Genomic DNA, 26813 nt, shown 5'->3' with positions numbered 1-26813 from the left:
TTCACATTGGAACTCAAGAAGGGTGTATCTCTGAAGGGTGCACACCATCTTTGCTGGATTCTTCAGAAAGCTGGGCTGGTTATGCTGCAGTTATAACTGTCTTGGATAACACAGTCTTTAAAAAATAGACTTATCTCACCAATAAGAAAACTAAAGCGCAGAAACTAACTTGTCCAAGATTACATGGTGACTAAGTAATGGCTGAGTCCTGATTCAAACCCAGATCTGGCCAACTCCTAAGCTCTTTTCCACTGTATTGTTCCTTAACGTGAAAGCTGTGTTAGAGGCTAACTTGGGAATGAGAGGACAGGGCAGAAACCCTGTATATGTGTACATGTCAGACAAATCAGACAAATTAGAAAGTTTATTTTCTGAGAGTAAACAGGTAGGTCCTATGTCTCAACTTCTCTTGAACCTCATTTATATTTGTCTATAAAATAAAGTATTAGATTATAAGATCTCTAGGATTTCTGGCAGCTTTAAAAATCTTATTTTTTTTTTTAAATCTAAGAAGTTCTTTGACTTCTACCTTTTCCATTTTACACACAGGGTAACTGAGGCCAAGGGAGGTTAAATGCCTTACCCAAGTTTACTAGCTGGTTCCTGACAACACATAGACTAGAGGTTCTTCAGTTCTTGAGCTGTTGTTCCAAGTGACTTATCTTTCATACCATGCTTGGTGTTTTCATATGTGGCTGAGTGGTTTTATCTGCTTGCTTTGTAATGATCATCCCTTTGATATATTTTGAGTAGTGCAGGGTCTGGAACATGTAAATGTCTTTGTTGCTTACAAAGTAGTTTGACCTGTGTTTCCTCCTTTTCGCTCCCTAGTAACCCACTGAGGTAGGGAGATGAGAAATGAGAAATTACATAATGAGTAAACAGTCTCAGAGAGGCCGGGTGACTTGTGACTTGCCTAATGCTGGTTGCTGGCAGAGCCAGGGCCAGAAGTCTCCTGAGTCCCACTCCAGAGCTCCTTCCATCATTTCATGCTGCCATTCTCACTAGTGCATCGGGCGTAGGGCTTCAGAGTGGCCCCTTTGCAGTATTCTTAGTATAAGCCACTGCTTGAGCAGTAAGCTAGGGCGTGGTATATAGAAGCATTGTGTATTTACGTATCTGTATCTTTTACGTTTTGCTTTTATATCATTTAATTTTTATAATAACCAGAGAGAATAGGTGCTTCCCATTTTACAGAGGCAAACCGGGCATTAAGAAGCTAAAGGACTTGCTCATGACCCTCCTCTATGTGACTAGGACTCAAGTCTCAGTTCCAAATCTGCTATGCTTCTGCTTGCGCCCAGTGCAGTGCTCAGTTCAAGGACACTGACACAGCTCTGGCCTCAGCAGTGGCAGAGCCATATGGTGGGGAAAACTGTCTGTGATAAGAGGCAGATTCTGGTCTAGGCCCTGAGCAAGTCACCTCCCTTCTATGAGTAATCAGTAATATGAAGGTGTTGGGTGACAAGATCTATAAGGTCCGTTCTCTTAGAAAGTTGTCCACATATTAGGGATTCCTTTTACAAGTTTACAGTGCAAAATGTAAGCCATTCCCGGTTCTGCGTAGAACATACCATTATGACCATGGCCATGGCTTTCAGGTAGATAGGCAGATAGCAGCTACCATTTTGTGGATGCAGAGACTGTGGGAGGCAGAGGCTGTCTCTTAGATGTAAGATGTCAGTGCCCTACTTTTCTTGGCCCAAGGACCTGGTGGTGTCCGAGGTCTTCCTGCACATCTTAGGGAATCAGGTTGCTCATACACGTGAGTTGGTGTACTCATTTCTTCCTACATCTCCTAGGCACAAGTTTAAAAGTCTCTTTTGTTTGGGGACCAGGTGTTCTTCCTAGAAAATGATGACCAGCACAGTTGCCTGAGTGATCCCGCAGATCACAGCCGACTGACCGAGCATGTTGCCAAGGCTTTTTGTCTTGCTCTGTGTCCCCACCTGAAGCTTCTGAAGGAAGATGGAATGACTAAACTGGGACTACGTGTGACACTTGACTCAGATCAGGTAAAGAGTCTCAGCCTTTGGAGCGGGCCTTGGGCAGTGTCTGTTTTCTGACATGTGAGTTTTCCTGCTGCAACCCAGAGAGTATAAGTCTCTGGACCTTGGGCCTGACCAGATATAGTATTTAGTCTTCCCTCTGTTGGTAATACAGCTGGATGTGCTGCTTGGTCAGACTCTCTGAACCATTGGAACTCTCTGGCTTCCTCCCCTGAATTCTTGCAAGGACTTTTCTTTTTAGTGTGGGCTAAGAAGTGTGTGTGAGGACCGGCCACCTCCGGTGTGAATGACATCAGGGCCAGCCTTTGAGACTCCCCAGCCCCGCCCTTTGGGAATCATTCTGCCTCCTTTAGAGAGCAGGTCCTAAGCTGTCCCATATCCTGTCATTTTCTTAAACTACAGAAGACTTCTGCCGACTGGCCTCTGCAGCTCCCACCCCTTACTGGCAACATTTCCAAGCTAGTTAGTGGCTAGGACTTGAACTATTTCCCCATTGGGTTTCCTGTCAGTTCAGGTCTCCTGTGGCCGGGCTTCCCTCCCTGTCTTACTTATTAACCTTTTTGTATGCTGTTTGTAGTCACAATCCAGTCTTAGTGCACCCTGCCCCCACTTCCTTTCCCAGTGTCTCTCTCCTGTGGCCTAGCACTCTAATCTCCCTACATTTCTTTTGGATTTTAGATCCATGTGACATGTCCCAGTGTTCCTGCTTTGATGCAGAGTTATGTCATTATCAGGGAAAATGTGAAAGGTTATGTGTTTGGCTGCATTTCCTGACTAGTCATCAGTCAACAGATATAGTTATTTTCTACTAAAGGTCTTGCCCAGCGCTGTCCTAAGCATGTCAAGGTAATACAAATGAGGGATTACGGTTCTCTCTCAAATGGTACTGAAAATCCGGCTGGAGAATTACCGCACATAGAACAATTTAAGAACAAGCATTTTTCTGCTAAATGTGTAGGGCTGTCGAGGGCAGGGGCCCCGTTTACATTCATCCTTGAATTCCTGTGTTTGTAGGTGTTCAGAAGATGGTGTGTGGAAGAATGGATGGAAGAACAAATGTTCAGTTCCTGTTGTGTTAGGGAGTTTACCCAGTATATTTCTCGTTTTAATTTTCACAACCAAAGGTTTACGTATTACTGCTGACATTCCATACCTCTCTGTGCCCCATCCCCCCTTCCTGGGAAACTAAGACGCTCACAGATTAAGTGTCTGGCCCAAGGTCTCACAGCTATCATGTGGTAGAGGCAGGATGAATGATAGGATGGTAAGTGACAATTCAGGGAAGAGAAGGAGAAGTTTGTGTCTACTGCCAGTTCTAGCCCCTGGTCAAGAAGGACATCTCCTTTCCTGCTCAGCCTCCTTGGCCCTCAGCCCTCGGGAGAGATCTTCTCTGTCCAGTAACCTCTCATCCCCTTCTTTCTGCGGTGTAGGTTGGCTATCAAGCAGGGAGCAATGGCCAGCCCCTTCCCTCGCAGTACATGAACGATCTGGACAGCGCTTTGGTGCCGGTGATCCATGGAGGGGCCTGCCAGCTCAGTGAGGGCCCCATCGTCATGGAACTCATCTTTTATATTCTGGAAAACATCGCATAGACAGAGAGGACTTCATTTTTTTCTGTTCAGACCTGTTGCAACAGCAGTCATACCCAAATCATTTGCACTTTAGAACTGGAAAATTAAGATTTTGTTAACACTATTAATGGGGGAGGGGGTGGGGTGGGGGTTTGGGGGACGGGGTGGGAAAGGGTGGGTGGGGGGACAGATGTTCCATAATTCTAAGTCTTCTATGCATTGTCCACCGAGAAGATCTGGGCGGCTTCTGTTACTGCACCACAGTTACGCTATCCTTGCAGCTAATCCCCTTCTGTTACTGTTTAGACAAGAGTTCTGCTCCTCTGTTTTAAGACTTACTTTTGGTCTTGTGCTCAGAAATGTTCAGATGGGTACAGCCATCACCAAGGGTGGGGTGGGAGGGCAGAGGGGAAATAAAAAATGAAGCATCAGTCTTGAACTCTTTGTATAGGATGGATATAAAAAGGATAGTTTCACGCTGACCTTGTCCCAGTTACATCACAGCAACTTCAAGCAGGAGTCACACTTAGATTTTTTGTTTTTACTAGATTATTTATTGAAGTGAATCAAAGACCCAAAGGATTATCTCTCTTCTATTCAAGGAAGGGCGACTCTGTAAATGAGGTCACCTGGATAGTAGAGCCAATTACAGGATCTCTCAAGATCTGCCAGAGTGGATGAGACACTGAATCGGGCCTTTCTGTGAAAGCTGACAGAATATACCCAAGACATTTTTAGTTATAATATACACTAGAGGTATTTTATTTTATGCCATGCCATGCTCTGCCGCTTGCAGGATCTTAGTTCCCTGACCAGGGAATCGAACCTGGGCCCTGGCAGTGAAAGTGCAGAGTCCTAACCACTGGACCACCAGGGAATTCCCTACACTATAGGTATTTAAAAAAATATTTTATTGAGAAATAATTTAAACTTCCAGGAAAGTGGCAAGTTAAAAAGTCCACCACCACCACCACCTACGTATGCTTTACCCAGATTCAGCTATTGTTCACAGATTAACTCATTTGCTTTATCAGTGTTCCTTTCCTTTTCTCTCTCCATAAAAAATTGAGGCACTTGAGAGTAAGTTGCATACATCATAGCCCTTTATCCCTAAATACTTGATTTGTTTCCTAAAAATTAGCACATTTTCTTCCATAACCATAGGACAGTTCTCAACTTCGGTGTGATACTTTAACCTAGCATCTGTCCAATAATGTCCTTCCCAGCATCTTTCCCCTCCAGTGAAGCTTCCAGCATGATAAGACAGACATGGTAAGTTGCTGTCATGACTCACCTTTATCTTTTATGTCATTAGTATTTTTGGTGAATAAGGTTCCCCCAACTCATTTCTTAATAGAAAATGCCTCATTTTGCATTCAGTTGGTATTTCCTCATAATTAGGTGAATTACGCATTGTTGGCCAGAATCCTCCCTAAGTGATGTTGTGTCCTTCTTAGGACACAACAGGGGTCACTTAAGTGACCCACATCAGGGGTCACTTAATGTCCTTCTGCCCCTCACTGATGGTAAATTTTCATCACCTGGTCAAGGTGTGGTCCAGTTTGTCCACTGTATATTTTCCCCTTTGGAACAAATAACCAATATGTGTAGAGATACTTGCAGATCATGCAGATTATCTTGCTCACTGAAATTTCCCCTTACGAGTTAGCATTCTCTGATGTTTCCTGTCTGAATTGATCTCTTGATCTTTTACTATAATGGCTACAAATGATTTCTCAATTCCAGCACTTCCTCTACCTTTATCAGTTGCACTTGATTATCTATAAGCAAAAGCCCTTCTTTCTTATTTATTCATGTAATTAGTTTTCATTATGGACTTGGGATTACTTTTTGAATGGTTCTAATTCATTATTTTGGTGCTCAAATGGTCTCAGCTTTGGCCAGAGAGAACCCCTTCAGGTGAGCTCCCACGTCCTTGTGACATGCTCCTAACATTTTTCTGAACACTTCCTTTTCTGGCCTAACAAGATGCCCCAGGGCCATCTTGGGCTAACCCTGTCCCAGCCTTGGAATCAGCCTGTTTTTTTTTTTTTTTTTTTTTTTTTTAAGAGGAAGTGGTATTAGAAGCCAAGATTTGATTTACCAAATTATTTACCAAATAATATATTTGGTTTACCAGATAATATATGTGATGCACTCTGATCATTTTCTCCTTCATTAAGAATTTATTTTGGTCACAGACCAAATAGATTTCACAACCCACAGTTTGAAAAACACTGCTCTAGGGCAACTCACTTCCTTGGCACTGGCATCTTCTAAACACCCAGGCCAAGCGAGAGGTTGGTCCCTCTTCAGTGAAAGCACAACTCCAAGAAGCCCCTGGAAGTTAGTGCGGGCCTCTGAGACAGTGAGAGGCTGCTCCTCAGTGGCTGGAGCTGGGCTTAGCACTTGGCAATTACAGGCTGTGGAACTACGTTTAGGGCAACAGCTGTTTTCTGAGGCCCAAGTGTGTCTAGCTAGGTTAATTCTCTTCCGTGGTGGGGGAAATCAACATTCTACATCTGCCTCTCCACAGCCTTCGCTGATGGTGGCTGCAGAGAGCTGGGATTGTGACCTTTCCCGTAGACTTGGAGCTTCTAAGGCAAGAAAAGAACGGGAGCCCACTGAACACCAGCTTGTAAGGACCGAGCCCTTGGACTGTCACCCCCCAAACCTGACAGGCACAGGATGCACTTGTTAATAACAGGGGTATTAATAACAGGATTAATAATACTAGTAGTATTTGGGTGTAACATCTAGCTTGGTCTAAATATAAATTGGAGCTTCTGTAGGAGCTGGCTCCCTTGGTCCTGTCCTCCTAGAGAAGTTACCTTTCTTCCTGCCACCTAAATAGATCTTGCAGCTATACATACCTTTTGGGATCAGTGCAAACTTTTAAATTCCCCTACTCTGGCCCTGCACAGTCAGGTCCATTCTCAATTGCATAAAATGTCCTTTATGTTTAGTAAAATCATCTTGTGGAATTGGGCATAAAATAGCCAAAGCTAGTTCACTGTTTTCCCTCGTTTCATTTTTGTTTTTATGCACTGTATGTTGTATAGAACTGAAACATCACATTTCTAAATAAGGCAGATTCTTCTATAATGTAAACTTAGATTGAGATACAGAGATCCTTATAAAGAGGAACAGAAATTGCCATTCTGGTAACATTAAATTTTTAAAAACTAAATTCTTACCAAATGCTCGGCAATGTAGTTTCTCCATTTCTTTTTATCAACTCTTATCTGAGCACCTACCAGACTCTAGGGCTACAGAAATATGCAACTTTGCCCTGTATAAGTTCCCATCTAGTGTCTTCCCTCATGCACAGTGTTTCCTGAATGCTGGTGAGCTCAGAATTTCCAACTGAATTTACTTCTATCATAAATAGTCATCTGGGGAATAATTTATGCATTTAATGCATTTCAGACAACAAGCAAGCAATCTGCTTAACACTGTTTCTAGAGTAAGTTTGTGACGGTGGTTTCTATTTTAATAATAATGCTAAAATAATTTTAATAATGAAAGTAACGGGATTTGGAGGATTGTAATGTAGCCAGAAGGGATAAGGAGCAGAATAGGAATGATAACGCCCATTTTAGAGTTTGGGAAGCTGAGGCCCAGAGAAGGGAAGAATCTGTCTGTGATGGAACTGGACCAGGTGCAAGCTACCTGCCTCTACCTTCTACCAGTCTCAGCTCCACAGTTTCATCTTAAAAGCAGTTGCCTTTATTTATTTATTTTTTTTTTTGCGGTACGTGGGCCTCTCACCGTTGTGGCCTCTCCCGTTGCAGAGCACAGGCTCCGGACGCGCAGGCTCAGCGGCCGTGGCTCACGGGCCCAGCCGCTCTGCGGCATGTGGGATCTTCCAGGACCGGGTCACGAACGCGTGTCCCCTGCATCGGCAGGCGGACTCTCAACCACTGCGCCACCAGGGAAGCCCTGTAGCCTTTACTTAAGGGGCGAGATCTTTTAAGAGCTGCCCACACATATTTGGAAAACAAGCGCTCAAAACTTGGGAAGCAACAATGCAGGTTTCAGAATAGTGCTATAAGAAAGGAAAATAATAAACTAGTCTGCCCTTTAATTGTGAGCAAGACTTCCTGATTCTGAGATAAATTTCTTCCATATTTTATTCAGTTCACTAATTCAAAAGAAAATGTGCCTTGCACTAAATTGAAAAGAAATTTTAAAATTTAAAAATGATTTGGGTTGTGGCTGGTTCTCAACTGCTCATAAGTCACTAATCTGCGATGCTGAGTTGCTGCATTTGGATAAATCTTAGGAGAAGATGAAGCTGGGCAGGCTCCTCCCACGCCAGTGACCCCTGCATGCCGTGGCTAAAACAAAGGCCTTTTAAGAACCTTAGTCTCTAAGTCCAGTGGGCGGCTTTGTCTTGCCTCTCTCAGCCTGGAAGTTCTGTTTTCCAAAAAGCAAAGGGCAGTTAAGCAGAATGAAATTGAACAGGTTATGATGGGAAATCTCTGAGCCACAGAAAACTTCCTATCAAATTTCTAGCAGAGGAGTGAGTTTAGAAATTCCTAGGGCTGGCAGAAGCTTCAAGCCCTCTTAGCACTGGTGAGTTGGGTGCAAACCCTGCGGGGAAGACTAGGTTGAGTCAGGAACCCTCTTTGCCACCCCTCTTTGCTCTAGGCCACCTTAGGAGGGCTAACAACCCTCCTTTTCATTCTAGATGGCTGCTTGTATGACATATAGATATGACTGCATTTAAGGGTTAAGGCTCACATCAATGGAATTTTTGGTAGTTCACTCTGATAGGTAAGACTGGCCAGCAAGCTCTCAGAAAAGTTATTTGTTGTCCCTGCTCTGTTACCCACTATAAGCTCTGCTCTTAAGGGCAGGGAAGCATGGTCCGGCTCCATCCCAGAAAAAGACACACACACACACAAGCTCAATCCCCGAGCTGTGCATTTGCAATACTATAGTGATCAGTAAGTTGAATGTATCTGCTTTACATAAAGCCTTAAAAAATTATCTTCAGGAATGCTTTGTTGAACTTAATGCTTCAAAAAAAGGGGGGGAAAAGATGCGTTATTAAAGTTTATTTCTAAGAGATGTAGAATATTGCAGTTTTGAACATTAAATCTGTTGCAACTATAAATCCCTCCATTATTTCCATCCATTCAGAAAAACAAAGCCAAAGGAGAATTTCTTGGGAAGAAACGAAGGGATTTCCCTAGGTGATGAGAGGCAAGGCTTCCCCTGCCCTGTCTCTAGAGGAAGCCGTAGCAGCAGTTTCTGTCAATTAACAAATGTTACTGCCACTCTGGCTTTAAAAAGTGACAGGGAGCAGCAGGGCTTTTGTTTAGGACTTTGATGGTTACTTTGTGAGGAGAGTGTAAATCCCCTACAATGAGTTAATTAGACCTAGTTTCTTAAATAAAATCAGCTACATAACATATATACACATATATTTTTTCTTTCCTAGTTAACATTCTTTCAGTCTTAGGTACATGGACCAAACCTAACACAGCCCTACCCTTACTTCCCACCACACAGTCCTGAACAAACTTCCACTGAGAGCTCTGAGAAGCAGGGAGGCTAGTGCAGCAGCTGTCAGGAACCAAGGCACAGGCACAGGCAGGGCAAACTGAGGGGGTAAACTGAGTTGTGTGGGATAGGCTGCCACTGGCCACCTGGAGTCACAGAACCCTGCCCCCACCCTAAGCAGGGGGTGTGGCGGGGTGTCCAGATCACACTCGAGTTTTCCCATCCCTTACAGTTCTATCTTTTAAAGGCACATCTAGAAATGGTGCAACTGGGGGCTGGGGCAAGCTGCAAGCAGTTGCTACCCAGGGGTTAAGGGGTTACAAGACTCCATGGCAGAGCAGTGAGGCTGTCCTTGCCCTCCCCCAGATGGAGGGGTAGGAGCAATCTTGGAATCCAGCCTGTTTGGGTGGAGGCCTGGGGAGGGGCCAGCAACAGGAAAGACTAGGGCCGTGGTCAATATGCAAGTACTTAACAGGTCTTTGGTGCTTGTGCAGCAGCATCTCCTTTATGTACAATGACCTCTATAGCCAGCAAAGCGGGGCGGGGGTGGGGGAAGATGGAGAGGAATTGCTGGCCTGACTCCACTCCCTACATTGACCCTCTGTTGCACAAGGGCACAAAGCTCAGGAAGTCTAAACTGCAGTGGATGTACAAGTAGATTTTAGAAAGGGTTTCCTGAAGACAGACCTGGGAAAGTTAACTTCCTTCCCCAGTTCTGCTGAAGATCATGAGACACTGAGCCTGAGCGCTACCCAACCAACAGTTTTGCCTCTTGGTCTTCCTCACAGATGAGAAACTCCTAGGCTTTCTCCTTAGATATGAGTTGAGTACTGGAAGGGTCCCTGGAGGGCCCAGGCAGTGAGCAGGGAACAGAGGTTCTAAGGGCCCAGAGAGCTGCCCACCTCACAGGCCCCTGGGCTCCAGGACCAGCCAGTTCTCGGTGACCATCTGCACATCCTGGCCACTCAGAGGCTCCCGCAGCCTCACCTTCACCTCCAGCTTGCCCCCAGTGGGCTTCCTTCCGTCCAGGACCTGTGAGGACCACGGAGAGGGAGATGGTAACTGAGGGGAAAGGGGTGGGGAGCAGGGAGCTCCCTGTGCTCACAGGTGAGGAGAGAGAGGAGCTAAAAGCATCCTGCATCTCAACACCAGAGTCTCCATCTCAGGACAACCCCACCCTCCTGCTGTTTGATGGTGGTGGTTTTAGGTAAGTCTTATTTAAAAAGTCATATGTAAATCCAAATAAGCACCAATGCTCTGAAGTGGAAGTGAGAAACCTAGAGCTCTGCTTACTCAATTTTCCCCACAGTCCCCTTGGCAACTCCTGGAAGAAATGCTCTGGCTTCAAGGTGCAGCCTGAAAAATCACTGAGCCCAAAACTTCAGTTCACAGATGGCCCAGAGAGAAATGAATGATACCGTCACACAGCCACTGTGCAGCAAGGTCAGGACGTGCTTGTCTTTCCAGCCGCCACGCTACTTCCCTCCTATGCAGGAGACGGGGCGGCTGGAGTTCAAAGCAGTGCTACAGAATTGTGAAGTCTAACCAACCTCACTGGGGCTGATACAGGCCCCACTTAAGAACTCCCCCTAACAGGCAGAGGCAATGTAGTGGGAAAAGCCACAGCCTACGAAGGCATCAGCCAGGGTCTGGGCCTAGTTGTGCCAGAGAGGCTCTGTACGAGCTTGTGGAACACCCTTCTCCTCTGGGAACCTTAGTTGCCTCATCATCAGGGGCAAGTTCTGGGAGTCCCTGTGAAATTCAGTGAGTTCAGGGAAGCTTAAGGGGCTGTCTGGGGCTGATTCCTAAACACGGACTAGCTGTGTTCTGGTGGGTCCCTCCTCAGGAAATACATTATCAACTTTATGTCCAGAGCTTGTTCTGCTTCATCACGTTGCCAGACAACTGCCTCAACCGTAACCTGCCCCCAGACACCTAGGAATTTGTGTGTGCCAAGTTGACAGCTGTGATCAGGCCCCTCAAAAGCCCCCTAATCCACCATCCCTGGGAGCCTGAGTGGTGCAGAGCGTCTTGGAAGGATTGTTGCTACTTCCTCTCTGGGTGACGCTATGAAATTTTCTCAGACCCTCTGAATCTCTTCATTTGTGAAATGGGCATAGCACATACTCTATAGCACACTTATGGATATTTTTAAATTAATGGGCACAAAAAACCCACAACAGGGACTGATGTTCAGTGAACATTGGCTCTTTTCTTGCCAAGTCCTCCGATTTGCCCACCCTACCTCCACAATCTCTCTGATCTCACACTCATTCTCCAGACGCTCCAGTTTCAGGTGGGCTGTGCCGACCAGCTTGTCACTTCTGAAGAAGGATCTGGAAAGCCAAGAGTCAGCAGAGGATTGGACTGGGCAGGGAAGGCAGAAATGAGCTGGCTAAACCCAGCACAAGAAAACTGAATAGTAGCAGGGGCAGCAGCAGCAACAGAAACCAATCCTTCCCCCCAGCCCACCTTGGCAGTGTGACTGACCAGAGCCCTCACCCTTTGTGGAAGATTTCAAACTTGATTCCTTTGCTTTGAATCACCCTCCTGAAGCCCCGGTGGTTTCGGTTGATGTTTAGTTTGAAGAGCTGATCAAATTCTGCAAGAGTGGGGAGAAGACAGAGGAACTTGGCTCTCAGGGATTTCCTGACGAAGTGGAAACTGGCCCAGGGCTGGCCTCCCCTCTCAATCTTTCTGCCTGCAATTCGGAGTCACTGCCACCAGAGGGAGGTAGAGAGAGCATCGAGGTCCTGGCCTTGAAGTCCACTTGGACAGTTCTTGTTAGACACAGATCAAACCAAAATGGGAAAGGCTTGGAATTTGGAGTCAGGATTCCTGGATTCAAGTCCTGTTTCCACCATCTCCTTGCTGTGAGGCCCTAGGCAAGTCCCTCTACCTCTCTGAGCTTCAGTTTCCCCAATTACTTTAGAGAAGTAGTAGTAATACCTGCCTGTATCTCCTAAGCTGAGAAGACCAAGTAAGATAATAGATCTGAAAGCACTCTGGAAACACAGGTGCTGCACAGATATATCAGAGGGTGAGAGGGAGGAGAAAGCAGCCCTCACGTGGGTCCTCACCTGGAGAGTTTGTGTTTTTCACCACAGCTGTTTTGTTTTTTTGAGCCTGGTCCTAAAGCAGTGAGAAGAGAAGAGTCAGGACAGCTTGAAAAAACAGAGATACAGGGCCAGGAACTCTGGGCTACATCAATGCTGAGGGAAGGGACCCATAGAGGGAATGTGCCCAAGGGTCTTCAAACCCCTCCCTATAGCCAGACTCCAGGGACGGGGAGAAATAGAGCACACGGCCCTGGAAGGGAAGATGGGGTTCACAGGATCCTATTGCTACCTGAATCTCACCGAATTAGGATAGTGGAACTCAAACCGCACAAAAGCATCCAAGTCATCAGGGGTCACCCCTATGAAGGAGAAGCAGGAGTCAGGGTCAGAGGGAGTAGCCAGGAGTCCAGCACTTGATGCAGAGGGAGAGCCAGTGCCTCCCTAAGCAGCCAGGAGTGGAGAGTCTAGACAAGTGCCTCTTAGAGTAGGGGTGGCCCTAGGGCTACCTGGAGGGGCTGGGAGGTTCATTCCCCGGACAACAATCAGATGCATTTCTGTGCTGTTCAGTTCTGCGAAGATCCTAGAGCCAGGAAGCAAGGAGAAAGAGCCCAAAGTGAAGGAGAGCAGTAGGAAAAGGTCCCCTCTTCCAGTGGCTGCCTACCCAGCAGCGTGGTGGCCAAGAGGAGAGTGGGCCCAGGGAAGCAAAGCTTGTCTGAGTAGAAGCAGCAGAGCTGGCGTGCAGACCTCGGTCTGTGACACCTAGTCCAGGGCTCTTTCCCCAGCCACCACACAGCTCTGAGCCCCTCCTCACAGACAGGCACCATGTCCTACCGCTCCCCAGCCCCAGGGCCTCCTTCAGGGTCAAGCCTGGGAAGCTTCACTCAAGGGGCCTAAGTCTCCATCCCTGGCTCCCAGCTTCTTGCCCAGTCCCTGCCTGGAGCCACGGTCTCCCTTAGGCTTTGGCACCTCACAGTTTGGAATGTCTTCAGCTCAAAGTGGTGGCTGGGAGGGTCAAGGCCCTGGGCCTGGGCCAGCTGCAGGATCTCAAGCTGCTTCTTGCGGTCTTGAGCAAGATTCTCAAACCTGACAGGGACAGGTGTGCACATCAGCATGGCAGGGCTCATTTTCTGCTCCCCACCCCACAAGCTCCAGCCCCAGCCCCGCACTTACCGGGTAGTCTCGGCCACATTGCCCTGGTGCATAAACTGCTTGGAGAACAGCACACACTTCTGAAAATGGGGGCTCAGAGTGAATCCAGAGTCCAGAGCAGGACCCGTCTAGGTTGGCCTTCGAGGCCTGACTTCTGAAAGGTCCAACCTTCTGAAGCCTCACCCCTCTCCTCCAACACGTACCTCAAGTTCACTGCTCCCAAGTCCCATTGCACTTCTCTGAGTTTTTGCTGTTTCCTCTCCTGAGGATAGCCATTCCCCTAAATTCCCTTAGCAAACGCCTATTCTTCGTTAAAACCTAACAGAAAGGGACTTCCCTGGTGGCGCAGTGGTTAAGAATCCGCCTGCCAATTCAGGGGACACGAGTTCGAGCCCTGGTCCGGGCAGATCCCACATGCCGCGGAGCAACTAAGCCCGTGCGCCACAACTACTGAGCCTGAGCTCTAGAGCCCACGAGCCACAACTACTGAGCCCGCGAGCCACAACTACTGAAGCCCGTGCTCCTAGAGCCCCGTGCTCCACAACAAGAGAAGCCACGGCAATGAGAAGCCCGCGCACGGCAATGAAGAGTAGCCCCAGCTTGCCGCAACTAGAGAAAGTCCTCGCGCAGCAAAAAAGACCCAAGGCAGCCAAAAATAAACTAATAAAAAAAAAACCTAATAGAAACATCACTTTAAAAGCAGACTTGCAGGCAGCCGTTCAGATAGATACACATACACCCAGTTATACATCTATGTATATCTTACATACACACACACACACACACGCATATCTGTCTCCCCAAACACTTCTTCCTCCCATCTTCAAAGTAATTCCCCCTGCACTCTGTTTGAACTTCATAACCACCCTGCAAGAGGGGCATTAATCATCCATTTTATAGATGAGGAAAATGTGGTTCAGAGAAGGGAAGTGCCTTACTCAAGATCACACAGCCAAGTAAGGAGAAGAGCTAGAATTTGAATCCTATCTTGCCTTTCACCAAGGGGAAGCTGTGGGCACTGAAAGGGGAGGACAGACAAGCAGTTTACTGACCTCGTGTTGCTCCAGAAGCATTTTTTGTAGCTGGGCATACACCTCCTCAGCCTTCTGAGAGAGTCGCAGGTCCTCATGGTGGATCAGGATGAAGTCGCCCTCCTCATCCGTTAAGGGTGAAGGCACCTGCCCAGGTCACAAGGCCCCTCAGGGGCCTCAAGAGTTAGATTATTCCTCTACTGAGCCTAACAGACACAGGAATCCAAACGAAATGTTTCTCCAGCCTCTAGTAACCTCCAGTGATGGGAACTCATTGCCTGCCATCCTATCCCAGGCTGCTACAATGCTCTGCTTTCCTCTGGCCTTGCCCGTCCTGGTCAGCTCTCACCACAGGCAGCCCCCCTGGCCTCTCTTGGGTCCTGGGACAGAGAGATGCATAAGCACAAGGCTTTCTCAGCTGTCACCACATCCTATTCAGGTCCCACCTCCTCCAAGCAGCCACCTTGTTCAGTCTGCATGTCCAGCCGGCCACCCACCTCTCTGCCTGAGAAGTCCTGCTGCTCATTAACCAGGCGACACTCACCTTGGAGAGGTCCACAGGTCGGCCAGCCCGCACCTGGATGATCTGAGCCTCAAGGGATTTGGCCACCCGCAGATGGGCTTTGGCCTGCTCCAGGTCCTGGCCACGCTTGGCCTGCAGGGCTGCCCGCTGGTACTGCAGTTTCCGTGTCTGCAGCAGGGCCACCTGCTCTCGCACTGGAGGGAGGGGACGCTGGTCAGAGCCATGCCTGCCTCTCACTAGAGCCTTCACTCCTCCATCCCTCTTCTCCCCAACTCACCAGCCGGACTCAGTGACTCCTTAGAACTCGAGGCTTTGGGCTCAGACAGGGGCCGGGATGAAGGGACCAGAGGCTGTGCTGGCTTCTTGGCCACTGGGGCCTGGGCTGGGGGCTCATCCTGCAGGTGCCCAGGAGGCTGTCACAGGAGGCTGTTCCCCACCCCGGCCATGGCAGTTTCCAGACTCGGGCTCTCTTCCTAACACTGTACTACTTCCTCACTGTGTGACCTGAAAGGAATGGCTTTCCCTCGTGGGCCCTAGAGAGTCTCAGAGCTAGAAGAAGCCTCAAAAGCTCTCTGAGCTAACCTCCCAACATGAGACAGCAGGGTAATGGGGATCAAACCTGGGCTCTGGAGTCAGAAACACCTTGGTCTGAATCCAGCTCTGCTAATTCCTAGCTGGGTGCCCTTGCTCAAGTTTTTTCTTTGTAAAGTAGAAGAAAGAATATCTACCTCGCTGGGCTTGTTAGTATGGACACCAGTGTTTGGGTTCACCCCTCACCTGCTGTTTCCCCCCACCAACCCCTGGAGCCTCGGGCACTCAGCCAAACCTTGTCCTCGTCCTCGTCTTCCTCTGCGGGGGCTGTATCCTCTGAGGAGGCCAGTTTCTGGGCAGCTGCTAAAGTAGCTGCCACCACATCCTCCTCAGTACCCATAGTGGGCTCCCAGCCAGGTATAGGGGGGAATCCTGTAGAAGAGAGACAACTGGGAGAGGGTTCGGGTAGCCTTGGGGAGGCACCAGATTGCTGCCGGTCCTGTGTGGGTCCTCCTGGGCATGGCTGGGATGGGTGGCTCCCCCAGAGCGGAGGCAGATCTGTGAGAAATCATTTCCTCTTCCCCCCATCCTGCTCAGGGACCTCATAAGCCCCCAGGCCAAGCCCCACTCACCTGGAGGAACAGGCAACTCAGCAAAGTCAACTTTCCGTCCTGCTCGGTGGGCTCGAATGGCATCTTGATATTGCTGCAAGGGAAGGAAGGGAGGGATTGATGGTGGGCAGCAGTCTGCAGGCTCCACTCAGGGAGAGACAGGAAGAGGACAAAGACAGCAGCCCCAGGAGGAAAAAGAGCCCCTGAGGCAGCAAGAGCTCCAGAGAGAGACAGACAGATGAAGACTCAAAGACCAGGGAGCAGACAGACAGCATCCAGCCAAGGAGGGAGGCTACAGGCCCACCTTGGCAATACGCTCGTGCATCCGGGCCTTGCGCTCATCCCCACTGCCCCGAGCCTGGGTGCCTGCCTCACGGTACTTGTTCAGCCTCTGCTGCAGGGCGTCTAGCACTGTCTGTGGCTCAGTAGGGGCCACTTGAAAGGAGAAAGGAGATGGCCTCAGCTCTGCCTGCCTCCCCCCAGGCCCCCACTCCACAGTCTCATCATCCGGTCCTACCTGGGGTGGCCGGGATGTCAGAGGCCATCACTGGCTGCACTCGCTCTACTGCTGGGTGTACCTCTGCGGGTGCTGTGGAGGCCTTGGAAGCCTGTGGGAGGGGCTTCAGGTCTGGGGGACCCAGAGCAGAGGTGTAGATGTAGGTGTGGGTGGGGTGCCTGGCCAGCCCCAGCCCCAGCCTGAGCAGGCTCCCCCCGCCCATTCCCACACTGACCCTCAGGTGCTGGGGGCATGGCACTCAGGTCCACAGGCTGCCCCTTCTCCAGGGCCTCCAGGACGGCCCCAAATCTCTGCAGCAGGAAGAAAAGCAGATGTGGGCATAAGCCAGGGAATCCCAAGGATCTGGGCTGAAAAACTCCCCCTCTGGCCAGTCTCACTTAAGCCCAGTCGAGCTGTGTGACCTTGAGCAGGTCACCGCCCCATCTGTGAAATGAGGGATTGGACACAGGACCTCTGAACCGATGCCATACCTTCCCAATCCTCATGAGCTCTCGGGCACGATCTAGGTCTCCAGCCCGCTTGGCGTTCAGGGCAGCCACTTTGTACTCTCTCTGTCGGGCCAACAGCAAGGCCCGTGGGTCTGGGTCTGAATCAGGGGGCCCAGAAATACTAGGGCTGCCCAAGTGGCTTGTCTCAGGCTGGGAGGGGTTGTCTATGGAGAAACAAAAAGTCCACAGAGAGGACATGAAGGTCAAAGAAGAAGGTCACCAGTGCCTCCAGGTCTGGTTGGCCTGAGGACCTCTTAGGGAAGGTGTGACTGACAGCAAGGGAACAATGGCAGGATGGGGAGGCAGGCCTTGGGCTCTGACCTTGGGAACCAGGATGGGATCTGACTCTCTCCAGATACCTGGCTCCACGGAGGGGGGAGCTGGGGGTTCTGCTTCAGGGCTCCTGCTGGTTGTTTCCTGAGGGGCCAGGGGCCTCTTGCCCAAGGCCACTGGAGGTGGGATCTCATCCTCACTGATCTTCCTGCCTTTCCTCACAGCAGCCAGCTGGGACTCCAGAGTCTGAGGGAGAGAAGAACCAGAAACCTAGCCAGCCATCATGGCCTGGACCCTGCTCAAAGACAGGCCCAGGATCCTTCCCCTCTGCGAGGCTGGCGGGGAGGCTTCCCCTCCGCTGGCCCAAGCTCCTCCTGTGCCTCACCCTCTGCCCTCACCGCCCTCAGCCCCATTACTAGCCCTGCTCCCCAGCCGAGCCCAACCCACCTTCAGGCCGCGCTCACAGCGCCTGGCTTTGGCTGCTTCACCTGTCTCCTTGGCACTGGCCACCGCCTCCCGGTAGTTGTGGATCCGATCCTCCAGCAGAGCCTGCAGCCCCTGAGGCCCTCCAGCCTGTAGATACTTGAGTTCAGTGCCCCACCACTCCAGGGCCAGCCAGGCCCTTGCTGCTCCCTCCCTGCAAGGAAGCTGCCCCGGAAAACGAAGCTCTTGGATTCAAGGAGAAGGAAGAACCTAAAAGCCTCAAGGTGGGAGGCAAAGACTCACTGGAGAGGCCAGAGGCCATGTCAGAGGCAAACACAGAGGCCCAGACAATCTGTGGAGGCCAGGAAATGGCTGCAGGGGGCGGTCTGGGAGAACAGAGAGGCCTTTGAGGCCGGCAACCACCAAGGAGTTTCTTGGGCTCAGCCTCTGCTTGGGGCAGCTGCTGAAGGAGGGCCCTGGAAAGAGTTACCACAGTATTCCTAGGCAAGCCGTGCTCCGTGTGTGTTATACATGGACACGCAGGCACAAAGGACATGGACAAAGGCACAATGGACCCTCCAGAACCCACCTGAGCCTCTGGGACTGAAGCTGTTAGGAGAGCTGTCTGCACTGGAGATTCAATGTTCTCCTGTTCCTTCTCAGAGCCCCCTGGGCTGGCTGTCTCATCGCCATCCAAGGGCCCAGCCTCCTCATGTGCACCCAGGACCTCCTGCAGCTCAGTCTGGGGAGACACAAGTCCCAGGAGCTGGGGAGCCTCATGACCATACCCACGACAGGACCCGAGAATCAAGGACACTCTCCCCCAGCAGTATTTCCCAGTATCACTCACTGTGCCTGAAAGTCCCCTCTACCAAAACACTCCTTTAATCTGACCAGGGATAGGCTTGAAATCAGTGAAGCCTCCAAATCTGAAAATCCCCAAGTACAGAGCTCAGACCACACATCAAAGGGGACAGATCTCACACTTTACAGTCAGGAAAAGGGCCCAAGAAGGGCAAGGCACTCAGTCAACATCAGCGCACACAGAGGGAAGCACCCCAGGCCTCCTCCGCAGGCTTGACCACAGAGCCCTCCAACACCAGCCCGGCAGACGCACCAGCAAGTCTGCATCGTCCTCCAGCCCTTCCTCCTCCTCCTCCTCCACATCCCGCAGGCAGTCTGCCGCCAACTTCTCGATGTGGGCCATAGGCAGTGGGGCTGGGGGAAGAGGGTCACAGCAACTCAGAGAAGATTCCCAAGAAGTAAAGGAGGGACTTCAATCCACTGAGCTGGCAGGCACACCCAGGTAGAAATCCTCCTTCCCCCCGACAGCCAAAGTCCCACCTCTGCTCTTCCTTTATGACCCAGTGCAGAAGCCCCTCAGCAGGGAAACATGTCCAGGCCCTCCAACAGGCAACAACCTGCTCCCTTTTTGGCACTTTTGCTGTGGTAGTTATTCACAGACATATCCATCCATTCCCCCTAACCACACCTTTCACATATATATAAAGATTTTTAACATTCATTTGAGCTTCACAGTAATTCTGCAAGATAGGTAATACTGGGAACTCCTGGCGGTCCAGAGGTTAGGACTCTGCGCTTTCACTGCCGAGGGCCTGGGTTCAATCCCTGGTTGGGGAACTAAGATCCCACAAGCTGTGCAGTGTAGCCAAAAAAAAAAAAAGACAGGTAATACTATCCACATTTTATGTATGAGTAAACTGAGAACTTTATTAATTTTCCTAACATTGCAATCCTGGTAAATGGCAGAGCCAAAATTCAAACCCAGGCTCATCAAACCCAAAGCAGGTTTGGACTGAGAGAGAAGTGATGGCCATCATTCTCCCCAACCAGTGAGCCCCTTCTTGGGTCCTCTCCTTGTCCTCAGTTCAGGAGCACATGGGATGGGAGATGGTTCTCTCTAAGGGTTCCTGGTTTAGACCCTCTGACCCTCCCAGGCTTCAGGTCTCTGTCCTCTTCCAAGCTGGGGAGGGAGATACCACTTATTCATTCATTGGACACAATTTCTATGCACTCATTATGTGCCCAGTTCAGCCTGTGCTGAGCCCCTAGTCTATACCAGGCCCTGGCTAGGGCTAAGGATAGGGACCTGAGTCAGCCTGCGACTCAGACTGCTGACTGTCCACAAGGGAGAGGGCGCAGTCCAGAAAGGAATGAGCTCCCCATCACACAGCCAAGTGAGCAGGGCAAGATGGCCTCTTGGCGGGAATGCTGCAGAAGGGACATGGATATCAGAAGGACCGGATGATCTGGCCGGCTCCCCACCCCCTGCAGAGCCCACCTGGCCCCAGCATCAAGTGCTCCAAACTCACCCTGCCCCTTGGGTGCTGGCTTCTTGCCTGTGGTCCCTGCTTCCCCAGTGAGGGCCAGCAGCTCAGCCTCCAGGTCCCCATCATCTCCAGTCTCCTCCATCCCCAGCAGCATGTCCTCAGGGCTGAACTCCATAAACAGCCCAAGCTGAGAGGAGACACACAACGAGGCAGAGGGTGGAGCCCAGCCCCAGAGCCAGCCTCCAGGAGCTCAGCGGCTCCTTTGCTGTCTGTGGGGCCTAATGTGCAGAAAGGGAAACTGAGGCCTGCAACATTACCCCCTGGGATGCTTATCTCCCTGGTGACTCTACAAAGAACCCAGTAAGACCACACTACCATTATGATTACTAGCAACAATAACAGCACTAGCTTCCAGGCAGGGCATGTAGTAGCACTCTAGGTGACCATCTCAGTTACTTCTCATAATCCTGAGATACGTCCTATTTTCTTTTAAATTGTGGTAAAACACATGTAGCGTGAAAACTACCATCTTAACAGTTTTTAAGTGTAGAGTTCAGTGGCGTTAAGTACATCCACATTGGTATGCAGCCATCACCACCATCCGTCCACAGAACACTTATTATCTTGCAAAACTGAAACTCTGTAAACTCTGTACCCATTAAACAACTCCCCACTGCACCCCCCCACCCCGAAACCACTACTCTACTCTCTGTCTCTATGAATTTGACTACTCTAAGGTAGGTCCTATTTTTATCTCCATTTTCAGATGAAACTGAGACAGCCTTGTAAGTGGCAGAGCTAGAATTTAAAATAAGGTCTTGTGTCTTGAGTCTATGCCCTTTATCCTACCACCTCCCTTACCTGCCTCTTTTAAGACAATAAAAATCGGCTAAGAAGTCTCAGAACTTGCACCCAGAAGAAATAAAGGGAGAAAATTAGAGACCCCATCAGTCCCCGACTTGGGCCACAGCCCAAGTTGTGGGCAAGCAAAGCTGTGGCCCTAAATGAGGAATCCATGAGCGCACTGAGACTCCATCAGAACACCCTAAACTCTGGCGGTTCTTGAACCCTCCAGATCATTCACATGGAGGTGGCCATGGCAGGAGGAAGCCTGGGATGAAACACACGAGAGTTCAGGCCTCATCTCCCACATGTGTGTGGCAGGGGCGGGTCAGAGGGTCTCTAAGGGTTCTGCCAACTCCAGGAGGCATGGCTCAAAGTCTCTAGACGAACAGGGAAACCACACACGTGACCCAGTTTGCCCGAGTTGTCAGAGACCCTCACGCTCAGACTGACCCAGAGGTGAAGGTGAAGGTAAAGGTAAAGGAGGCTGTACATCCATACCTGCTTGGCAGCTGCCACACCCTGGTCACTGGCCTGAGGGCCCTTCCGAGGTCTTGGCCCTGGCATCTTGGCAGCCTGGACACTCGTCTAATGGGGAGTCGAAGAGGCTCAGACTGGAGCAGCCTACAAGCCCCGCCCCCAATGGGTGTGGTTAGTAAACTCCCAACTCAGAGAAAGAAGGCAATGCTTAACACCCAAGGCTGAAACACCAGCCCTGGAAGTACAGCACTGAAGCAAGCACCATGGAAGATGAAAGGGACGTGGCCACCTGTTAATAGGCTTAAGTGGGGGAGTGTGGACACAATAAAAAGTTACCGAACTGACTGACAAATGTGGATTAAACCCAAGTGGTTGAGTGGTGAGTGGCTTAAGAAGGCAGGTTCAGGGAAGTAACTCTAGGTACAGGGTGGGTATAAGGCTGGGTAGGATTCAGAAAGGCTCTAAAACTGTGCTGTTAAACACAGTAGCCATATGTGGCTGTGTATGTTTAAATTTAATCAAGTTAAAAATCCTGTTCCTCAGCTAGTGGCTACCATCAGCCAGCACAAATAATGAACATTTTCATCACTGCAGAAAGTTCTATTGGACAGTTCTGCTCTAGAGAAATCTGACTCAGCATTCTGATTCACTCAGAGACCTCACAACCATTCATAGGACCTACTGTGCATCACAGTGTCCTGGGCATTGGGAGCGCAAGAATGAATCTGACATGGTGTCAGTCCTCAAAGAACATTTACATGGTGGAGAGTCCCTCATCACTGGACAAAACCCACACAGGGCGGCGCCAGGGGCCACGGGTGCCCAGGGGCAGCCCCTTACCCAGCAGAGAGAAAAGGCTTCTTGGAGATGGTGGTGCCCGTGCTGAGTTATGAAGGTTTTGGGGGGAAGGAAGGGGAATAGGATTCCAAACATAGGGAACAACCTGATAATGGTTCTGAGGTGACAACAGCTTGACCTGCACAGGAAAACTAAACTGGGATTAGTGGGGCATAAAGTGTGAGGCAAGAAATGGTACAAGCGAAGCTGAAAATGTGAGCAAGGGGCAAAAGAGAAAAACCTTTAAGCCTAAAGGAGTTTGGGCATGATTCTGAAGGCAATGGACGTGATGCGATTAGGTCGGCGATTCAGAAACATCCCTCTGGCTGCAGAAAGGAAGGAAGTAGGAGGGCGAACCCAGGCTGGAAGCCGTCTCGGCACCGAGCATCTTGCAACGGTTTCGGCGAAAGGGGAGAAGCTGAGACAGCGTGGGGGCGGCATTGGGGATGGAGAGAAGTGGACCGACTCGAGTTAGGGGGTAAAATCAACAGGGCTCGGAGGTTAACTGCATGTGCACTCACGGGAGGGGGCGCTCAGGATGACTCCAGGCGTCAGATTTCAGTGACTTGGGTCAACAGCTGGCGGTCAACTGAGCGGGTGACACGGAGTGAGCGGGTCAGTGAGACGCGCCAAGTCTGCGGCTCCGGGGGCACCGGGCTGGGGGCAGCGGTGCTGTACCAGGCCCGGGCTCAGGCGATAGAAGGGCAGGGAGTGCGCAGGGGAGGGGAAGCCGGGGACCCCACTCCCGAGCTGCAGGACGCGCCGTCCTGCCCTGCCCAGCCGCCTCCATCTCCCCCGCCGTCCCCTCCTCTTCCCTTGCCAGAGGGCGGGATTGCGGCATACCTCGCGGCGGATCCGAAACCGAACCGTGCCTTCTCCCGCCGGGGACCGCCCAGGCCTCCCGCGGCCCCTGGGCCGCCGAGGAAGCCGCGACAGGAAGCGCCCCGGCGGGAGGCGCCTCGCGCTCTAACACGTGACTCCACGACCGGTGCGGCGCGTATTACGCATGCGCAAGGCAAAGCGGGCGTGGCGCTCCAACAGGTGACTCCAAGGGTGGGGTTCTCAGCGCGCAGGCGCCTTCGGGCAGGTAACGCAAAGTTTTCACGGAGGGTCGTTGTACAGTTCAGGGTTGTCCGGCTGCTTGTGCAAACGCAGAGGTTTGACCCCTGTCCTTGCCCATTTATTAATACAATTTAACCGCCAAGCTTCTCCCTCACTCCCACTCTGAGGCTGTTTGGGCGCAAGCTCACTTATCTAGCCTCAAGTCCTCGTCCCGCCCCTCGGCGTGGAGGTGAGGATGGTGCAGCCTCCGCCCTAGAGGAGCGGTTTCTCTGCTCACCATCTAACGCAGTGCCCTGTGTAACTGGGTCTCTAAGAAAGAGAAATGGGGCTCACCATCTTCTTCTTAATCATTCAGCACTTAAATGTACCTTTTCCAATCAGAAGGCGGGTTGAATACTTAAGATATGAAAGGCAGTGTTCATTGCACCTCTTTATAAAGTCACTTCAGACAGTTCTTACTGTCTTTTAACACCAAGTTCTTACTCCCCTATCCGGTAGGGCAATGCAATGCAATTGGAGGGTAGGGGGAAGGAATCTTCCATCTAAAACCTAGCAAATCACTTCCTCCTGCCTATTTCCTAAACTTTTATCTTTCAGTTTCCTTGGACAACGAGCTTTTCCACCTCCTTATTGCTTTTTGGTGATTTCCTGAAGAAGAGACTGTCTTTACTATTTTAAAATGGAATGTTCAGGGAACTCCCTGGTTAGGACTCTGTGCTCTCACTGCTGAGGCCCCGACTGCAATTCTTGGTCTGGGAACTAAGAGGCTGCAAGCCATAAGGTAGAGCAGCCAAAAAAAAAAAAAAAAGAATGTTGAAAAGAAATAAAATGGAAGTTTCACTCCCATATTTCTTCTCATTAAACTTCAAAATGTTTTATAATGAAACATTTAAGACATATAAAAATGTACAATATTTCACATTTGCTAGAATGCAAACTCCATAAAGGCAGGAGCTTTTGCTTGTTCTTCAACTTCAGTGTCTAGAGCAGTGCATGGTACACAGTAGGCACTAAATAAATAGTTACTATTTATTGTGTGAATTAACAAATACATGGACACTTACCGCAAGTTTAAGAAAAACCAGTACAATACTCTTGAAGCCACCTCACCACCTCTCATGTTACAACCCTTTCCCAAAGAGATATTCAGTCTCCTGAATTTGGTGTTTATTATTCCTGAGCATTTCTACTATGTATGTGTACATCCTTAAGCAAACCATAGTATTTTTTTTTGCAAGCTTTGACATTATATCATTGTTATCACTGCAAATATTCTTCAACTCCTTTTTTTACTCGACCTTTTTAGCTTCATCCATTGATACTTATTACTTATTTTTCATTTCTGTATGTTATCTCACAGTATGAAAATAATTCACTTTTCCAATGTCTTGCCATTACAGTGCTATGAATATTCTTGTATATAATTCCTGGTGTTTACATGTGTTTCTCTAGGGTATATTCCTAGGAGTGAAATTGGGGGCTCATAGGATTTTATAGACTAAATATTTCCAAATTATCTCCAATGCAGTTGTTCTAGTTTACACTTACATCAATGGGGCATTTGGTTTCCAATTGTTCCATATCACCATGGAAAGATTTTTTTTTAATAGATGTGAAAGTGTTTTGACTTGCAGGCTTCTTATACTATGTTTCCATTTTGTTGGTTATATTTCTTATTCTGTGGATGCCTTATTTACCCATTTTCCTTTTTCTTATTGTATAATGCTTTAAAATATTCTGATACTGATCCTTAGTCCATTACGAGCAGTTATAAATATATGTATCTATGTATTTTTTGAGCTATTTAATTTGTTGCAGATGTTATATTTCACTCATAAATGTCTTATCATGATTCTCTTAAGAACAAGGACATTCTCCTACACAACCACAATAATTTATCACACCCACAAAATTTAACATTTACATAATCCTATTACCTAATATGAATATAGTCCATAATAATGCTTATAACTGTTTGTATCTCTTAAATCCATGACCCAATCAAGGTTCTTACAGTCTACTTAGCTATTTAGCTCTCATTTCTCTAGTCTCCTTTAGTTTAGAATAGTTTCTCCATTTTTTTCTTCTTTTGTGATATGAATATTTTTGAAGAGGAATCATTGCTTTGTGAATATTTTTCCCTCAATTTTGATTTACCTGATAATTTTTCTCATCAGTAGATTGAGGTCAAACCTTTCTGGCAGGACTATGACATGGATGATGTATTTTCTCAGTAGCTGACATGAGGTTTTAGATGTCAGTTTGTTCTATTGTTGGTTTATCAGAATTAACTTGCAAAGTTATACAAAAAAACCCTACCAAGATTTTAATTGGAATTGATTTCTATTTAGAGATTAATTACATTTATTAGATGTATTCCTAGGTACCTTATATATTCTGTGCCATCTAAGTATTTTTTATTTAAAGATTTGTTTTTATGATAAATGGTATCTTTTTAAAAATTCCATTTTCTAGCTATTTGTTACTAGGGATTATTTATTACTGATATTATTTCCAGCAGTTCCTTTTTATGTGCTAAGTATATTACACTCACATTGTTCAAAAGTTAAGAGATACATAATGACATACAGTGAATGTCTTCCTCTAACCCTGAAGGTAGCCATCCAGTTCTTTCCCAGAGGCAACCAATATAAGTAATTTCTTACTTACTCTCCTGGAACTATTTTATATAGATACCGTAATTGTGTGCTTCTATTTATATACATGGTATGTTACCATTAAAATGTCAGGGCTACTAACAGAAATAAAACCCAGAGAGAGGGCCTAGTGTAGGAAGGATGGTTTCATTTTATAATTTGATGTTTGTAATGACTATAAAACTTCCCAAACACTCCAGAAAAAGCAAATGATTTAACGGAAAATTGCAAAATACATGACAGCCATTGCTGTTCAGTATACTTTGCTACAATGATTCCATGTGCTTAGGAAATGGAAACAGGGCTCTTTAAAAACAGCAGATCACAGTTCTTCCTTGTGAAGCCCTTCACTCTTCTTTCAGTGCATATAAAACATCATCCTGGCTGACGTTGAGCCGCACACGAAGGAGCAGGTCATTCCTGCTGGGCTCCACAAGGAGGAGGCGGCAGGAGCCTAGGTGAGAGCACACCGCCATGGTCTCTGACATGGTGGGGTACGGGAGACCCTCCATCCTGCACAGTGCCACGTGTTGAGTGTATACCTAGAAACAAAAAACAAACCTGAGGTCAGCTGCCAGAAGGTAGTCCTGGGTCTGTATCCAATCATTATTTCTTCTTTTGGGACAATGAGACACTTCTTTTCCAGGATACTCAGTACCCCAGAAGGCATCAAGGGGTGCCCCACTGGGGCACAAACACAGGGGCAGAATGTAGTACTGGCCTCGGAATCAGACAACAGCAGGTCTGAACCCTGGTTCTGCCAATTACCTAAATAAGCAACCCGGGCCAGTTATTTCACTTTTTGAGCTTCAGTTTTATCTATTAAATATACTACAATATCCGTCATGAGTTAATAGATATAATATGCTTAGCAACTGTCACAGTTATACAAACAGTCCTCATCTCCAGGGGCTGAGTGTTCCTACTGAGACTGTCATAATTCAAGT

The 26813-nt window shown here is 48.7% G+C and overlaps 3 protein-coding genes across 13 annotated transcripts in view; 1 reads left to right on the top strand and 2 right to left on the bottom strand.

The window, feature by feature from the left end:
* ZFYVE9 (zinc finger FYVE-type containing 9) overlaps nt 1-3713 on the top strand; it is a 184930-nt gene extending 181217 nt beyond the window's left edge. For all 5 annotated transcript variants that reach the window (XM_022575681.3, XM_030760019.2, XM_022575680.3 and 2 more), the window contains 2 exons: nt 1839-2015; nt 3440-3713. In XM_022575681.3, the coding sequence (XP_022431389.2) occupies nt 1839-2015; nt 3440-3601 (339 nt within the window). In that variant the 3' untranslated portion in view covers nt 3602-3713. The remainder of the gene's footprint in view (nt 1-1838; nt 2016-3439) is intronic.
* CC2D1B (coiled-coil and C2 domain containing 1B) lies at nt 3090-23079 on the bottom strand. Of its 6 annotated transcripts, XM_089922713.1 has the most exons (25): nt 22991-23035; nt 22669-22736; nt 21332-21418; nt 20030-20174; nt 18814-18914; nt 18286-18438; nt 17721-17846; nt 17360-17519; nt 16983-17164; nt 16727-16802; nt 16513-16623; nt 16300-16430; nt 16017-16089; nt 15680-15816; nt 15131-15248; nt 14875-15047; nt 14352-14477; nt 13321-13379; nt 13117-13233; nt 12657-12730; nt 12451-12509; nt 12172-12223; nt 11594-11693; nt 11337-11427; nt 8629-10123 (listed from the first exon to the last, which is right to left on the bottom strand). In XM_089922713.1, exons 3-25 carry the CDS (start codon nt 21395-21397, stop codon nt 9995-9997), a joined length of 2559 nt encoding a protein of 852 aa, XP_089778839.1. In that variant the 5' UTR covers nt 21398-21418; nt 22669-22736; nt 22991-23035; the 3' UTR covers nt 8629-9994. The 6 variants fall into 6 exon arrangements, with proteins under 6 accessions (XP_030615880.2, XP_030615881.2, XP_089778839.1 ...); XM_030760020.2 differs by lacking the exons at nt 22669-22736; nt 22991-23035 and adding an exon at nt 3090-3583 and having other exon boundaries at nt 9994-10123; nt 21332-21415; XM_030760021.2 differs by lacking the exons at nt 22669-22736; nt 22991-23035 and adding an exon at nt 3826-7999 and having other exon boundaries at nt 9994-10123; nt 21332-21415.
* A 152-nt stretch (nt 23080-23231) lies between these two features.
* Nucleotides 23232-26813, bottom strand: part of ORC1 (origin recognition complex subunit 1) — a 37060-nt gene continuing 33478 nt past the window's right edge. For both annotated transcript variants that reach the window (XM_022575689.2, XM_022575690.2), the window contains exon 19: nt 23232-26408. In XM_022575689.2, the coding sequence (XP_022431397.2) occupies nt 26214-26408 (195 nt within the window). In that variant the 3' untranslated portion in view covers nt 23232-26213. The remainder of the gene's footprint in view (nt 26409-26813) is intronic.

Source organism: Delphinapterus leucas, chromosome 1, assembly GCF_059928025.1.
Source record: "Delphinapterus leucas isolate spDelLeu-1000000601 "Yukka" chromosome 1, BTC_Dleu_Yukka2, whole genome shotgun sequence".
NCBI classification, from domain to species: Eukaryota; Metazoa; Chordata; class Mammalia; order Artiodactyla; family Monodontidae; genus Delphinapterus; species Delphinapterus leucas.
The sequence above is the reverse complement of the archived record's forward strand: the minus strand, read 5'-3'. Positions and strand labels throughout refer to the sequence as shown.